This window comes from Calonectris borealis, chromosome 21, assembly GCF_964195595.1.
Source record: "Calonectris borealis chromosome 21, bCalBor7.hap1.2, whole genome shotgun sequence".
Lineage (NCBI taxonomy): Eukaryota > Metazoa > Chordata > Aves > Procellariiformes > Procellariidae > Calonectris > Calonectris borealis.
In genome coordinates, this window is record NC_134332.1 from 2139268 (window position 1) to 2156815 (window position 17548).

The following is a 17548-nucleotide window of genomic DNA, read 5'->3' on the forward strand; positions in this document are numbered from 1 at the left end:
CACCAACCTCAAAGCAACATAATCTAATTTTCTCACTCTAGTCTCTTAAAACCATCGAGATTAAAAAGGTTCTGACTGGTAAAGCAATCAAGTGTCTCTTTAGTAAAGAATTGGTAGGTTACTAGCTCACAGCTACACTGAAATTTGATTTCTTACCTTAGAAAAGTCTATCTAGATTTCAGGCTTTATTTTGAGCAATAATCACTGACCTTCTCCTACTGTCTCCATCACACATTGAGCCTCGGAACCCTAAAGAGTTTGTTGATCTACTTGAGAAAGCTACAACAGCACAACAAAGCCTCGCTGTAGACAGCGTCTTCCTTCTAGCTTGAACCTGCGCCCTCCCCTGCTGCTGCTGCAACAGGCAGAGTAGCAGCTTGGACCTGTGCACAGAGCGATCTGTGCGCACGCTCCGCACCATCGTGTGCGGAAGAATCATTCCTGAGGAGTATTTTATAGTGATGCTCGTTTAAAACCTCCTACGAGTTCCCCAACGTGAGAGTAAGGGAAAGGGAGTGGGTGTGGGAAAGCCGAGGGAATCAACCTTTGATTATAATCGCTTCAAACGGTATCTGGATCGTCACTCACAAGCCACAACTCACATCGCTGTTAGCAGAGTTGGTGCTGCAGGATGCTATGCCCAATACAAACCCATGAACCCAGCTGCTGTCAATAAAGGTTTTAATAACAGTATAAACAGGGCACAGTTACAAAAAACTGCAAGACTGGAACAATGGAATTTTGACTTAAAAACCTTGAGTGAGGCCTTGCTCTTCAGAAACACACACAACACACAGACTGCAGGGTGAAGGCGTGAGCACACATACATCATCTTGCCTTGAACCATTCAGTACAAAAATAGCAGTAGAAAGATGGTCTCTGAATTGCTGGCTGATCCCTTGGTTGTGCCTTAACTGGACTCTGACTGCGAGGGAGAGGCAGATTGCACCTTGTGTTGAGAGCAGAGTTAATGCCCAGCGGAAAGCTCGTCTCCTCTCTCCATCCAGCCACAGCTTCCCCAGCTGAGGTACAAGCTATAAAAATAAAGGTTTTGACTGTTCAGCGCTTGTACCCAGCCAGGGTGCTCTAGCAGATGGAGCGGGCAGGCTGTGCACGTGGGCCGATCGCTGAAGAGCCAGACCTCCCTCCCTTTCCCACTCTTGCTACGAGCTCTGCCAAAGGCGATGCCTTCTGAGGTGGACACGGATCGTTCTGCTCAAGTCCTGAAAAGGGAGGCAGGGGCAGGATAGACTCTATCTCTGCAGGTGCCGGACAAAGGCCTGCACGAGCTGAAACAAAGGCTCCTGCCCCTCAGGACCCAGCTTGGAGGCAGACTTTCCTTGGGGAGAGGGAAGAACCCCGCTGGCAGGTGAAGAGGGACCACCCCGGCGGAAGTAACGAGACAGGCTGGAGAGCAGCGTACTCTGAAATGAGAAGCATGGAACAACTTAGCTTCCCTCAAGCACATGCCCCTCTCCCTCCCCAAACAAGGTGCCGGTGGCGCGGGAACAGGCACCAGTACGTGCAGCCCAGGACGCCTACGGCTGGGGACTCGTGCTGGGGAACGGGCTCTTCAGGCGGGCAAAGACAAATGACCTTCTCCCACTGACACATTTACTCTGAACAGCGAGAAGGGAGGGTACAAGCCGCTTACCAGCTCAGAGCTGAGCTCCTGTTTCATCCGCTGCTTATCCCGGGGATGCACAGCTGGGTCTCTCAAGTACCGAACAGCCTGGGAGATGAGCAGGTAGAAACAGTTTTCCATTGTAAACATGAGCAGAGACCTGTGCAGAGAAACGCACATCAGCAGGAGCCAAAAAGGTCAGCACACTCTTAGAAAGGTCTAATACTCTTGGAAAGACTTCACACACAGGGCACATACGAGGGAACACTGTTTCTGTTCACATTCTGCTCAAGCAGTGATATCCAAAAGCTATGGTCTGCAGAGCAGAAACCCCTGCTGGCCATCAGGGAAGTCGGATTTAAATACACTGGTAAATAAGCATCAAACAACTCTCTATACTGCCTCTTAGGATGGGATGGCTTCACACACCCTCCCAAAAAAAATCCCTGCTTGCTTTGGAGAGCTTCTGATGGGCTACCTGAACTCCCTGGATTCAGGGTGAGCAGCTCTGAAGCTACACAAATGCCTGTAAACCTCAGTTCTGACCTGAGGAGCATCAGGTTCGACTCCTTGGCCATGACCAAATCCAACAGCTAGAAACTTACTTGAGGGTTTTGGTTCCCTCTTGCATATTCAGCCCTGCAGCCTGAGGGAAAGGTTCCTTCTTCTTATCCAGCTGGGAGGGGAAAAAAAGACAGGCATTAGAGACAGGAGATAGAAAAGAGGAAATACTCCTGCTCTTCAAAATCCCACTTGAATGAGTGCTCTGAGATCACCGCAACTGCTGCGCTCTCCCAAACAGAGAAATGGCTAGTACCTCTCCCAACATGTTAAGGGCCACATTGACTGTGGCCAGCAGGGTCCCAAAGGAAGGTGCGACATCTGAGTCAAAGGCTGGTGTGGTGAAACTCAAAACGAAGAGCATGTTGTACTCAGCAAGGTCCAGTGACTGTGGAGAAACAGAAGGAGGAGTGAGTGACCCCTGAGGCCATGAGTATGCTATTGTCATAGCAACAAGAATACCTAGTCCCTGTATCACGCTTTTTGCATGGAGACCTAGAAGCACTGAGATCATTTCCCAAATCTCAAGTACAGAGATGGAGCAGTAGGGAGCGTTCTGTACTGCACAATCAGACTCTACGGCTCTCCTCACATGAATGAACCTTCTCCAACTCCCAAGCCGTACAGCTCGCCACCAAGTGGCACGCTGAAGTAATGACTGTTTCCAGATTGTTTTCAAAAGCCCAGGCGTATGTACCTAGAGGCACAGGAAAAGGAAGTTAACTATCCAAGAGTTAGCAGCAGGACACTGCCAGAATCAGGGATTAAACCTTCCTTTTCTGAACTTGGAGGCCAGCCACTAGGTCACACCGACACAGGAGGATAACAAGAGGATGTCTCTTCTGAAGAGTGACATACTGAAGATACAAACCCAGCTGGGTTATTAGTCTGTTCAGTAAGGTTACACGAACACAGCGTTGTGCAGATCAGAGAAAAGCGCAGCCAAGCCTTCCTTTCACTGATCTGTGCCCGATTCCCAAGGGGAATTCCTTGTGTCCTGCCTTCCTGCTTTGTACAGCAGAACAGCAGACAGATGTATGGAGGGGTCATTGTCTCAAGCAGGGCAGAATGTGCCTCACTGCACAGACCCAGAACACCACTTGAAATGCTGGGAACTCCCCCCTTCAGGGAGCAGCGTCCCTCCTCTTTCTCTACCTGATCAAGGAGGATCTGGCAGACATCCGGGGTGAAATGACGCAGGGCGGCAAGAGATTTGCTGAGGATTTTCAAGAGGCTGTACTGCACCGTAAGCAGTGCTTTCTGCTCTGCTGCTTCTGACTCAGGGCTGGGATGTTTGGAGGAGGCTTGGGGATTACGCTGCACCCGTGGAGTCACACTTGATGGAAGGGAATCACCATTTTTTGTCTGTGGAGAAAGAAAAAAAGAAAGTGTTGAATACAGATATGATCATTTTGCACTACTTTCAGGAAAGAAAAATGCTATGAACAAAAGGAATGAGGAAATAAGGCACCCAAAGTCTGTCACCTGCTAGAAGCATAAGAATCTACACTTAGCTTGCATCAGGGGAGGCACTGCATTGCAGGGAAGCAGCTGCAGAGGCTATTTAGATTCCACATTCCGGAAAAAGAATCTCTAATCAACACATCAAGCCTTAGCCATGCTGAAATAACATGTCAGTAGCAATGCATCGTCTCCACTTCATCAAGCTAAGGATTCCCCAAGAACAAGAGCGCTCTCTCTTAAACAAATTAAATCAGATCAAGGACAATAGGTCAACAGTGACTTAATTAATGGCACTACAGAGTTCTACAGCAATGCAGCTTTCTTGCTGCAGTGTAGGCAGCTATAAAATGATAACAGCACCATTCAAACACAAGCTGCTGTTCCTCGAGGACTGGCTTTACACAGTCCAGAGTTTTTAGAGTCCAGACTCTTCGCACGTTTTTTTTACTGTGGAGAAATGCAAATCCTAACTGTTGATGATTGTCAATAATCACCACTAGGATTACCAACAAGCAATTCAACATCCAAGAGCCCGGATATTGAATAATATTTGCCTTTTAACAGGGAGCATGGGCATACAACACTCCTACCTTACAGTTTGGTTTAGGGTCCCCATTCTCACCTGCAGGTAGTGCTGGAGCATTTTGCGGCTGTGCAGGAGGGAGGTACAGGCCTGACACAGGTAACACAGATTCACCTGAAATAAATAAGGTGAGGGAGAAATCTCTGAAAAGCTCAAAACCCATCTATTCACTACCATTGGTGGAAGCTAGAAAATCCAGTTAAACAGAACACTGTGATCATAAAGGATCAATGCAGTCTCTTGATTCCCAGTATTTTCTCGGAGTCACCTGGCACTGAGAACTGGGAGTAAGACATTGAATTCCCCGAGTTATTTTTCCAAGCTATAATTTCTCTGTCCCCAACAGTTCTCTCTCCTCACTCAACTCAGACAAGGTATTGATAGAACAGACATTTAAATGACCTCAGCAGTAGTTCCTATTAAAAAAGCAGTAATAAAAAGATGATATAGTGCCATTTTCTCTCAACACATGCAAATCCCTGTGCTCCACAGCAATATCCCGATTCCTACCTGCATGTCCCTCATAAGCTGTGGCAGGTGGAAATGCCACTCCTTTCTGAAATTTGAGAGCTGAAGAATGAAGCCAACAGTGTGATCAGCCTCTTCCAGACAGGCCAAGCTCTGTACTGTCCGTACTGCATTCAGGCACTGGAAAGGAGAGAGAAGTAAATCAGGGCAATGACAGTTAAATCACAAAAATCCCATTCCCTCCTCTAGAAGAAAAAGCTGAAGATGCAGAGGATCCGCCCCTAGGGACAGAAAATGCATTCACGAACGTAGCTGCACAGCACCCGGGTCAGACTCAGAGCACTTTATATTCTTAGTCAGAGGCCAATGCATTTCACGAGCTATGCTGCCGTACGAGAAGACAGCTGTTTGTCTAGGGAGCGTGCTTATAAACAGGTAATTCAGCACCTATGTACAAACAGGACTCTTCAGCACATCTGCACAATCCAGCCAGTACAGGTATTTCAGTACTGCAGGACATGAGAGCCTGCCGACCCAAATGGTGACTGAAGCCTGACCGCAGCATTTTCATTATCTGAGCAAGGCTGAGCTGAAGCCACCTCCAAGAAGAGCTCTCATACTTTTCTTTCCAGAGCAGATAGCCACAAAGTGAGTTCCCATCAAACTCTCAGTTCTCCGACTGTGTTGGGCAGGCATATTAAACACCTGTAGCAAAGTTATAACCCCAAGAGTGAACAGGATGAACCGATGGTGACTGCCCAGCTCTAACAAGTATCATAACGATCATCCCTGCCTGCCCGCGTGGCTTGTATATTCTGTCCTCCTTCTCCCACTATTGAATTATTTCCACTGTAAAACTTTCTGAGGCAGGAGCCTCTTTTCAATGCTTCTGCACTTTCTGACACGTTTCCACTGCTATTGCAACGCAAAAGCCAAGCGAACCGTCACAGAGGAAGTACGTGACATACCTGAAGAATCCTCTCTTGATGGACACCAACAAAGTCCAATGCTTCCGTCAGGAAGTTGTATCTAAGTGTTTTAAGAAGGCGTTCCATCAGGGACATGGAGAGACGATAGACCCCAGGCCACGAGGGGGCATCCAGAGACTTTCGAGATGAAGCAGATGTCTGAACAAATCAGATACAAAAATAAATTACTTACTTCCACTGCTGCCCAGTGTGGCACATGCCACAAACCCTTCACACCATTTTGGAAGTCCCCAGGCTCTAGGGGTGGCTGCTGTCCTTCCCAGACCAGGAGGGCTCTGCTCCAACCACAGCCTGCAAGGCAGGGCATGGCAAGCTCTCCTGGCATGTTCCCACCCAAAAGGAAGTAGCACCCACCTGAATGGCTCCGTTAGTGCTGAGCTGGTACACGCTCAAGAGGGGCAGGCAGACACTGTGTGTGACACCAGCTCCAGCCACTGCTGCTGCTCCCTACAAGACACAGAACAAACTACTGTTAAATTTGCATGTCTGTCTCCTAGACTAGAGAAACTTATTTTGCATTAGATTTTCTGTCCTTTGCACTGTCACCACCCTTTTAGAGAACTTTCCTCTACACACACTTCTTCGATGTTGTTAAAAATTCAGTATCAAGAAAATCAACACTGTTCTTCCAGTAAAATCTAACCTGCATAACTGTACTGTGAATTCCATTTCAGTATCACCTGGTTTGGCACATATATAATCTTTGAAAAGGGCTGGCTTTGGAGCAACCTCGCTTTCACCTAAAGCCCCATACAAAGTTGAATTTGTAACAGATAAGTAACGCTTTATTGCAATTAATGAGAAAGCAGGTTCCAACACCTAATGCTGTTTCAACTGGGGGGGGCAATAATTTGCTTTGCAGAAGAATACATTCAGTGAAAGTGCCTGCTTTAAATTACAGGTCTGATCTGCTGGCTCAGCTCTTCCATCTGAGATATCCCATTATCAAGAAGAACAAGGCAAACTAAGCAGGCGAACATACAGGACCTACTGCTTGCCAGCCTCTAAAAAAACCCTTTATCTACAGATCATTGTTCAGCTGCATTGCAGACAGAATAATGAGATATACGGTTCCTATTAAAAATGTATAGCTATATGCTCTCATTTCTCTGCAACTCTCACCTGCTGAGTCCTTGCTAAGGTCAGCAGTAAATGTAATGAGGCCTCTGTGAAGTGAAGGTTTTGTTTAACTCTCAGGCTGATCTCCAACGCAGCAAAGATAGTAGGAAGCACTTTTCTAGTAACCTGTAGCCAGTAGTCTCCATCTTCATCAACTTCACAGAGCTCTTTAGCCAGATGCAGACCCAGAACACATACCTGCGGTGACAAGGATAGGAGAACGAGGTATAGGCTTGACATGCGTAGCAAGAAAACCCTGAAAGTATTTACTAACACAACCTTAAGTTCAAGCATTCTCAGAATCATAAATTAAGACACGCCTCACATTATACTCTGCACACTTCCTGGCTGTATTAGCAATTGTGACGTTTTTAGGACAGATCTGAAAGAGAGGCAGCAACAGCCGATTTCCCAGACTGATGCGTGCCAAAAAGACTTGGAGTAGTTCTGAGATAGAAACTGCCAAAACTTCCTTTGAAGGCAGCAGGCTGCAAGGGAAAGTTGTTCCAAACGTACAGGAAACTTTTGTCTAGAGAGAAGAAACATGGCTGCAAAGCAGACGAACAGGTCCTTTACCCCATCTCGCTGGTCCTTGTGTTTAACTCGGGAGGCATCATCTGTTTCCATGCTGTCCTTGTCATCTGTAGCATCTCCCAAGGTCAAGCTGTGTCGAGTCTGATCAAAGAGCGCAATGACCTCATCTTGGAGTGTTTCACACACGCTCAACACCAGCTGGGAATACTGTGGGATCTCATTCACTGTGACACACACAGGATAGACAACAGTTAACACACAGTCCTCGTACTTAGGTTTCCAGTTTAACTGGTAACATCACTGGGCCACATTTCTTGGAGTTAGTATTTACTATGTTTTCATTTCAAAACCTACAAAACAGAATGGAAGGAACTGTGACTAAGTTAGATGATTAAGCCTAGGAGGATATAATAAGGGATTAGATGGTCATCTGGATAATAAAAACATGTAGCTTTCCCGAGCAGTCATATAAACTCATGACATTTCAAGGCACAAGTCAAGCACTACTATGGACACATTATTCCATAACTGCTCACCACAGCATCTCCTACCCATCTCTCCAGATTGCTGGTACTGGCCAGTGGGTGCAGTCTATGTCTGGGAGTCCGTATAAATACTACATTCTCATCAAAGCTATTATAATAAACTGCATCACCTTTCACCAGCATGACTGGAAACTCAAATCCAACAGCAAAGAAAAACATTTAAAAACAACCCAACCCTCCACTTTCTATTCATTTTCCAAAATACATGGGCTTGCAGAGCCCAAGCAATGGGACAAGGACTGCACGGGAAGGTAAGCTGATACACTCCTCAACACCACAGTTCCCTTTGTACGTGTTGTACAGAGAAATACTGCCCAGATTCCACTGAGGGTCATCAAGTGCTACTGCAATGTAAGATGCCCCAAAAGTGACAGGAGTAATGACCAGACTAGTTCCTCTGGTTTGTAATAAAATGTACTCTCAGAAGACTTTCTTGTGTTTGGGTCTTTTGTTATCTCTAACTAGAAATTCATGTTAGAATCTAAGCTCTACAATCACGCTGTGAGACGGCATTACTAGGGTGTCCCCCCCACACCTGCTGAGCTGTTTTCAAAAACACATGGGAACCCTGTCTTGTCTCTATCAAACTGATAAAATGTAGAGGGTATTACCGGGGAAAGACAAGAGAAGGGAAGACATACGCATACTGTGAATGACAAACCTCATCTCTTTCTAAAACTAGCTAAAGCAAGTAAGAAAAAGGTAGAGAAGTCCCACAGGTTGGTGACTATATTCAGCATCCCATACTACTACTAACACCAACAGCATTTTTATCCTGGAAATGCTAAGGTGTTAGGGTGTATTCAGCCATGGCAGCCCTGCTCTTGACACTTGTACATACACCACCTCACCTTTCATCTCCTTTATTTGCAGCACAGTGATAAGAGCTGAGAACACTTTGGCTTTGGTTTTCTTCATCATCTGCTGATCTGCCTGTAGTACTCCCTCCAGAATCTGCGTCAAGGAGTTTATGATTTTATCCACAGAACCCAACTCGCTGACAACAAAAAGGGAGAGCTTTTCAGATTAGACAAGATCCCTCAATAACTATATTGGCTTGACTGAGCTGTGCGTATCATAACTTATATGATCCACACAAATAAAAGCAGTTCTTCCAAGTAAAGTTTAAGTCACCACCTGGACCTCACCAAAGACATTCCAGAGCACAGTGAGAATGCAGGACTGACTATCACAAAAGTTTTTTTGATACACTTTTCACCAGCAAGCAGGAAGCCGAGCCATAAACGTATTACTACAAGAGATTTCAGCAACAACCTACAGACGTTTGCCATCCCAAAAGAGAATTCTATGATAAGGTTTCAGTTTCCTCCCCAAATCACTAAGGGAATCTCACTAGAGCAAAACAATTAAACATAATCTCCCAAGTTTTTGTATTTAGCAGTGACTAATAATTATCCAAACAGAATACCTACCTCTTCCACTGTTTGAGCAGGATCAGAAGAAGGGTACATAGCATGGACCCCAGCTGCAGACAGGACACTGACATGGGAACTAGAAGCTAAGAAGAAATACCACAAGAGTTACAGTTGCAATAGTCGCACGTAAGAACACTTAAGAAATCCTCAGCCCAAGCATCGCCACCAAATGACCAGGTTTGTTCTTCAGCAGATAGCAGCATCGAGGGAACCAGAGTCAGAACCCTCTGCAGGGTCACCCAGTGACGACAAGAATAACACATACAAAATAAAGATTTGTAAGAAGCTCATCAATCCAGGGAGAAAGACTTTGTTTCAGCCCAATTTCACAGGATCTAAAAAACCTACGATGGCAAGCAGCTGCAGAAATAGAACTCCTAATAGTACAAAGGAGATGAGCAATTGGGAAATTAAAGAACTGACATGAAGCAGCACCTACCAAAACCTTGGTCCCATTTAGCACATCCAGAAACAACTGCTGATGAACTGCAGAATCAGTCAGATGCATTATATCCGCCTAAGATCCACAAAGACAGAGATCAATCAAGCCCAACAAAAGATGCACCTTCTTAGCAGTCTAACATCAGTCTACTGTTCTAATTTGTTACTTTAAGAATTCACCAAATTTCATAGCTGTTGAGTGACGCAGTTTTACAGAAATCATTAAAGTATTACATTAACAGTTGACAAGAAGTCGGCAATGACTAATTCCCTAATGGTGCATCCCCGCCTCACTTGACTCAGCAAAATCTCTTCAGGATTACAGAATTACTCAGAATTGCTACAAAAATTATTTACTACCTCTCTCCTCTGCTCAGACGGACAATACACTCATTTCGATCAAACAGCAAAACACCACCTGCTCTAACCTCTTGTGCCATGCTCGTACCAACTTGTGTTGTAAGCATATATACAAGAAAATTGAAAGAAAAACCAGTGAACTCTTCATTATGGCTTAGCTGGCCCTGAGAAGTTGACATTGTAGTATTCAAAATGTTAATTTCAGATTATCATGAAAGATAAGAGGTAGCTCTTACATGGCTAGTAGAGATTATCAGCAGCATCCGCCAGGCTGAGATCAGCATTTGATATTCTGTCATGGAGGCACAGCTGCTACCCTCTGTCTCTGCCACGTGATATGCCAGCAACTTCACATATTCTGACCAATAGGCAAAGCGCTTTTTGGTGGAGAAATTCTTCAGCGTGTCTTTCAGGGACTGATCCAGTGAGCCCCTGACCAAATCAAGAGGAGAAGTTATCTTCATTTATTCTTTGGTCAGAAAATACACTTCTTCTGTGTTTCAGGTAGGAAAGCCAAGGACACAGCTTGCAAGTGAAGGTTATTCCACATATTAGACCTGTGCAGGGAATCCCACTTTTTGCATCAAATGTGAAGGAAAAACATGAGCCCTGAAGAAAATCTACAATTTTTTTTTTTAAGCAGAGATTTTAGTTAATCATGACTTTTCAACATATTAAAGGGCAGTTATGTTCAGAAAAACAAAACGAGTGGGAGAAAACTATTAAAACGTTATTCAGCAATCACTATAGTAGGTGTACTTAGCTTAGTTTACAATTAGTTTTAATAAATACTGTATATTCTCATTCCAGGGTACAAGGAAAATACTAATACTAACATTCTCACCTACAGGCTGCAGAAACACTGTAACATCTCTTCCTACAATTGGTGATTGCAAGAATCTCAAAGGCACATTTGTGATTTGTTTATAAATCACTGTTCCTCCCACATTTTCACAGGATTACATGTGCTTTGTCCCTCAAAGCCTGCATGGTCTATCAAGATTTAATACATACAGATTAGATAATTAAAAAGTACAGGGACGAAGGAGAGACTACCAGAGACTCACTTGACAACATAGTAGATCTCCAAACAGATGATTTTCATGATTAAGGCACAGGTATCCAAGACACTGAGCTACAAAGACAAAAAAACCCAAAATCTGAGCTCTGCAGGGTGAGTGGAATTCTGATTTATCCCGACCCATCCACTTGCAGTGACTGATACTCCAGTTTTGCAGGAGATTTGTTTCTCCCACGATAGCAATAGTTATGTCATTTGACCATGGACTAGCGATAATAAGGAAAGAATTCTGTGTTCAAAGCGGTGCTTTGAGTGAGAGCACAGGACTTTCATAATGAATGGGAAAACTCCCACAGAAAGGAAGAATAACAAGAACCTAATCGATTCCTCTGTGATACTAGTAAGCCTGAGCTATGCCTAAATAAAAAGGAGATTTTATTTTGCCAAACAGCACACGAGGTACAGCATGGATACACTACAGACAGCACACCTTCCAAAGAGAGTTACCACAGATGCTAGGTAACATCTATTTTTGTTTCATATGTGAATAAAGAGCACAGAATTTCAAAAGACAGTTCATGGCTGTACGGTCTCTGCAAAGCCAGGAAGCATTCACTTAATCTCCTGCCTGCGTTTAAAGCATTTGATCACACTTCCTTTTAGAAAACTGCAAGCAGAGGGAAGAGCCACATACATCACTTAGACACCTTTTCTGAGAAGTACATAACTACCTTCATTTTCTTTGGATGTAACTCACCTCTGATGATTCTGAAGGTGGAGGGAGGCTCCCAAAGAGGGGATTGGTTAAATTTTCCCAAAACTTTGGCCTAAAAGATATAAACAGAAGTAAAATCAGTTATCTCCCCCACGCCACATGCCTAGCAGCATTTTGACTATTCCAAACTTCATAGAAAACATAGAAAATTGCTTTGGTAAATACAAGCTTACATAGCTTTGTATAAAAGAAATGGAACGAAATACATTTGCTTCTGAATATGACATGCAGGCTTCTCGTCTTCTTTCCCGAGAGACTAAGTTCAAAGCCCGTACACTGCACACCCTTACCAGGGCACACAAAGACTAAGATGCACATGTCCCTGAACAGTCCGATGAACCAAAGAAAAAGTGTTTCAGAAAAAAGGAAGGAAAATGCGTTGTAGAAAAACAACAACTCACTTTGTCCGCAGAACTAGCATGGCGCTATCTCGACGGTCCTGCCACAGAGCATGCAGGAAGGCAATGGCAGCACGATGCAAGAGGGGAGGGCACCAGTACCTCTCCTGTTGTTTGGAGTCTATCAGCTCTAAGACTACTTGGAGGCAACTCCACTCCCCTAAGCTGAATTCCTACAGCAAAAGGAAACGAGAGAGGTTACATCGCCACAGAACCACTACGTAGGCACCTATTAAAGCAGAATGTGCTTGATTCCACTTGAACAATACACAGACAAATAAATCTTGAGTACACGATGCCATCATATATTTTGTATATAACTACAAGGAATGTAGTCATAACGCAAGAGAGAAAAAATATTTTTAGGGGCATAAAAAATGAGCTAAGACTTAGTAAGACCAAGTGCCTGCAGAAGGTCCCAACCCAAGAAGACCCTGAACCGCAAAGCGCCAGTATGGGTATTCTGGAAAACTGGTATTGTCCATTGTACCTCAATCTTCAGCTTTCTCACTGACTGGCCACTGTCAGAGTCAAGAGAGTGGGCCACAGAGATCTTTGGTCTGACCCAGTAGAAGTTCTTATGTTAACCCAGTATCTGCCTTGAAACACTGGGGAAAGTTTCTCTTTGGTTATAGGGAAAAGTGAAACTGGGATAGCAGCACATCCATTAACTGCAAGCACAAGTTGCATTTATCTTTACATTAAGCACATCGGGTTACATGTAAGAACTACAAGATTTTAGAGCCTAGTGCCGCAAGACTGCTATGAACGCTACAATAAAAAACTAGTGAGTCCTTGGGCAAATATCTGCTATTCTACCTTTGATCCGTCACTGCCATCCTTCACTTCCAAGTTCAGGAACAGCTCAATGAGCCCAGGTTGTGTCTCCACCGCAACTGTGAGGAATTCCAGTATCATGACCTTAATACGCATGTCCTCAATCTTGCTCTGCAGGCGGGTGAGGAAGGCATCACGGATGGCAGCAGCATCACTACCAAGGCAGGCATAGACAGACATGGGAGCAACCTGCAAAAGGAGAGAAACATCAGAAGCAAGAATAACCAAACTCTACAGAATGCTTCTCTATATAAAAGGTGATCTGCATTTCAAATTGAATCTCCAAAATATTTGATATTGAATCTATGAACATATGTAAGGGAACTCAAAAGTCAGTGGTCATTAAGCAGGAAGAAACCTGCAAAGTGATCCAAATTTTCCTCTTTGGCAATTCTGCTCTATCCCTCACCTATTTCTCAAGGATTATGACAGAGCTGGAAAAGACAAAGAGAAAAACAGTTTTGGAATAATGTTTCTTGAAATAAGTAAACCCAGAGCTGGATTTATATGCTTTAATAAAACTGCAAATACATTCTCAGAAGTTTAGTAGCCAAAAAGAGTAAGCCTAAAAGGCAAAGTTGAAAGCTCCCGATAAAAACTTAAATAGGATCCTCTTCTCAGTAAGATGTTAAAGTTCCAGTTAAGAAGGTGTAGGAATTGTATTTAAGAGTGTGACTTGCGAAAGTTTCTCAAAAAAGTGGAAAGAGATCAACTGGAGGTGCAAATACTTGCAGAAAACATCCCACTCATGGAAGCTTCTCAGTGACTGAGTGACTTCTGAAACAGCAGAGGATTACGTTAAAAAACTAAGGGCCCTTTATGTGATTTTTAATGTGCTCTACCTTACAGCTTTCAGGTTCACACTGCCTTCCACTGAGTTGCATTAAGGTCCCTGATACCAAAAAGCCTAAAGAAATTATCTTGAAAGAATTTCAGTGGTGGAATCAGTCACAAGGGGAGAAGCAAAGGAGCACTTGTGTGAGTCTCATCTTACCGTAGCCAGTCGTTTGAGCAACTGGATGGCCAGGCGTGGAAGTGCAGGGTCATGCTTGTGGTAGATGTATTTGGCCAAGACCGCAATAAGATTGTTTCCATGAGCACCTGGAGAGAACACAATTAAAATCAAAGAGAAGAAACTGCAACAAGATGTAACTATTTACCAAATAATGATTTCCATAGCAGAAGGTGAGAATTAGGTCAATCTTCCAAAACAACAAGGCATGGGCCCAGCCAGAGGTACTAATGGCAGCTGATTTACTATATTCTGTAATTACACCCATCTCATTACAAAGCAGCAAACAAGCCACGTTTGCTTAATACTTTAGAAGCTGTCCCAGGGGAGAAGAATGCCTTAGAGGAGGGAGAATAGGCCTTCTGCTATCAGTAGAAACCACTTTTTGGAACCTTGAAATCTTAACTACTGTTTGTAATGAGACACACACTGGCTATCTACAAATAACAAAAAAGCATAGCTGCCCAGGCTGTCCCCATGGACATACATACCATGCTGAGTAAGCGCCTGTTCTAATGGAGATACCACACTAGAGGAGGGTTTCAACCGGATTACATTATTGGTAACCGAGAACGCCAGCTTAACTGTTTGGATCAGCAGTTGACCTTGGCCTTGTGACTCATCACTGTGTTTCCAAAAAGAAACCAAAATAAGTAACTGTGTTGACAACCGACGTTTATTATTTGCACAACATTCAAAGAGGAAATTCTACACTCTGTCAATTGGGGGTTCTAAGACATTTTTACTCAGACTGTCATGTCACCACATAACAGCTGCTGAAATACAAACCCCCCCATATCCACAAAAAATAGTCTACCCAGCCCCAAGTTTTCAGCATCAAACAAAAAAAGAAAAATAGCCTGACAGCCTATTGTCACTTCCCCCCCCCCTCTTTGGGATACAAGGTTTAAAATGTGTTAAGACAGAGGAAGAAACATTTATGGAACCAATCTCACAGGAATTATAGTGTACCGAAACTGGATGAAGAGATAAAACTGGCTCTAAGTCTGGTATTGCCTAAGATTTTCCTTATCAGATAAACGTTCTGAAGAGACATTAAAGCCAAAAAGGTTGCTCAGATAGGTCTCACTTTCCCCTTAACAAGTCTGGACTCCCTTCAAGACTTGTTTTGAAAGAAAAAATGGCAGACTTTATCGGAAACAACCTGCTAGCAAGTTTGGCTGGCTATGTGTCAGGTAAGGTTGGCCAGGAAAAGAGAACAGAGGAAAGGAGAGAGATTCAAGCCTCGGAGGGAGCCACATACAGAGGTTAAGGCAATCAACACTGGAGACATCTTCAACACTTCCAGAGTACTTCAAGCTGCCTTCAGAACCACCCTAAAAGACTGATCATCCTTACCACTTCCAAAATTACAGTTCAAGCTTTATTATAATTTATTCATGAGCGTAGCTTCGCTTGATCTCTGGTGTTACTTGAAGACACAAAACTTCTAACATGGGCTCTAATCTTCTCGCTTCCAATTCACTCATGCAATCTTACAAATTGCATTCAAGTGAATTCTTTATTAAAAAAATGTAACTGCTAGCAAACATTAAACAATTGAGCACATTTACACCCACCAGCATCCTCCAAATGTCATTTAGAAATAGAAAACTAAAACAACTGCATGAAATGGATAGTGTACAGAAAAGACTACATACAGACCTGGAACAAACAAGGCTTGTTCCTCCAGACCATACAAGGCCGGCTGTGATGGCTAGCAGCTAAGCTGATTCGCCGTTAAGTGCAATCGATTAAAGCTACATTCCAAATATTATAATTCGCTTCTTTCCCCCCACTGCTGAAACGAAACACACCACTCACCTACTAGACTGGGAGGCCATCACCATATCAATGGTGTCCACACCAATTCCCATGATGTTAATGACAGCCTGCCCCGCTTCAGTGTTGGCCAGGCTGAAGATGCACAAGGACTGAAGGCTGGGGGCGTTGCTGTGAGAAACGAACGACACAGGACATCATCACTAGGAGCACTTGCAGTATTTTCCCACCTAGCACTTAGAAAACTACCACAAAGTAACCTCTTAATTTCTACACCCCCCGACCCCTACTTTATTCTCCCTTCTTTCTTCAGAGTGGATACACCAAATAGGAAAGTGGATGGCAGTCTGTCCCAGGAAATCTATTTACTGTTTTCTCTTCACCAGGTATTCTAAAATACAATGTCCCTAATCTTTTTCTACCCTTCCTGTACTCAGCAACACTGAAAAGAGCTGAAACCAGCACTACGCAACCATGCCAGTTCATTCCTAGTCATCTATGTTCAAAAAACCGAGACAAAAAGATAGCAACAGAGCCCTCCTGCACTGTAAGCCAGGCTAGTGCGGTCTGAAATCCATCACCAGTCTTACCTGCTGCGAGGATCCATTTCAGGGCATAAATTCAGTATAGCATGGATCAACTGCAGAATAAGGCATCCTAAAACAGAGATGAAATGGACTACTCAGTCCAGGAAGATCTGTTGCCTAGTTCCTAGTATTTTCAAACAAATGACAGCATCTAGCAATATTGGTAGATGTACAAAGCAAATCCCAAATGGTTGCTAGAAAAGGTATGATAAAAAAGGAGTAAAAATTCCCACATTCTCCCTGAGAAGACAGATGACCCTTTTTATCCCCTCCTCCTCCTTCTCCCCCCCGCAACATCCTTACCAATTTTCTCTCTCACTCCATGAGAGTTATAACGCCATTTGTGGTAATTTGGTAACATCTCCTTCAGGACAAACACAATGCAAGGCACAAGTCCTTGGCTCTGGGTGCTACCAAGTTGTCCCTGGGAGAAACAGAAATGTTATTGTCCCCCTTCTGGTTAAAAGGACAAGAAACCCTTTGCAGGAAGATATGCCCTATGTCTTTAAAGTGTGAGAAAACTATCGAGCATGGGGACATAGATTTACAAGCGACTTCTATGCTTTTGTAGATGAATCAAAACAGTTTTTTGAAAGCATCAGACTACAGAGAAAGCAGAAAGAGTAGCGTGGAAGGGAGTGTCAACCAATGATTGCTCATAGAGACCCGCTGCACCCGATCTCCGACACGGCTGTATTTCACCTTCCTATCATACCAGCCCACAGCTGACTTCACATGCAGACCATTCCAGAAGCACTCACCCGCACAAGAGTTGTGATCAGGTTCAGGAAGGAGATGGTAACACTGTACTCGCCTTGAGGCTGTTCTATGCTCATCAGTAGGTTTCCATAGCCCCCAGCATTCATTCCCTCTGCACTGTGAAATGAGCAAGAGGGTTTATTACATGAATAGCAGGACTCTGACATGAGTGAGAGATGTCAGATGCACAGATTTCACACTGGCAAAAAGTTCTTATGACAGGTTATGAATAGGTTAGGCAAAAAAAATTAAA

General features: G+C 43.9%; 1 protein-coding gene across 2 annotated transcripts in view; it reads right to left on the reverse strand.

Annotated features, from left to right (window-relative positions):
- Positions 1-664: 664 nt before the first annotated feature.
- Positions 665-17548, reverse strand: part of NUP188 (nucleoporin 188) — a 28851-nt gene continuing 11967 nt past the window's right edge. The window contains exons 20-44 of one of the 2 annotated variants that reach the window (XM_075170304.1): positions 17298-17412; positions 16840-16960; positions 16540-16606; positions 15992-16120; positions 14659-14792; positions 14150-14256; positions 13138-13344; positions 12322-12491; positions 11903-11972; positions 11192-11259; positions 10361-10556; positions 9763-9840; positions 9321-9406; positions 8739-8884; positions 7385-7566; positions 6812-7006; positions 6044-6136; positions 5669-5827; positions 4743-4880; positions 4272-4346; positions 3341-3550; positions 2442-2573; positions 2230-2300; positions 1655-1784; positions 665-1424 (exon numbers count right to left, since the gene is read on the reverse strand). In XM_075170304.1, the coding sequence (XP_075026405.1) occupies positions 1254-1424; positions 1655-1784; positions 2230-2300; positions 2442-2573; positions 3341-3550; positions 4272-4346; positions 4743-4880; positions 5669-5827; positions 6044-6136; positions 6812-7006; positions 7385-7566; positions 8739-8884; positions 9321-9406; positions 9763-9840; positions 10361-10556; positions 11192-11259; positions 11903-11972; positions 12322-12491; positions 13138-13344; positions 14150-14256; positions 14659-14792; positions 15992-16120; positions 16540-16606; positions 16840-16960; positions 17298-17412 (3250 nt within the window). In that variant the 3' untranslated portion in view covers positions 665-1253. The remainder of the gene's footprint in view (positions 1425-1654; positions 1785-2229; positions 2301-2441; positions 2574-3340; positions 3551-4271; positions 4347-4742; positions 4881-5668; positions 5828-6043; positions 6137-6811; positions 7007-7384; positions 7567-8738; positions 8885-9320; positions 9407-9762; positions 9841-10360; positions 10557-11191; positions 11260-11902; positions 11973-12321; positions 12492-13137; positions 13345-14149; positions 14257-14658; positions 14793-15991; positions 16121-16539; positions 16607-16839; positions 16961-17297; positions 17413-17548) is intronic. The other variant, XM_075170305.1, reaches the window with a different exon arrangement.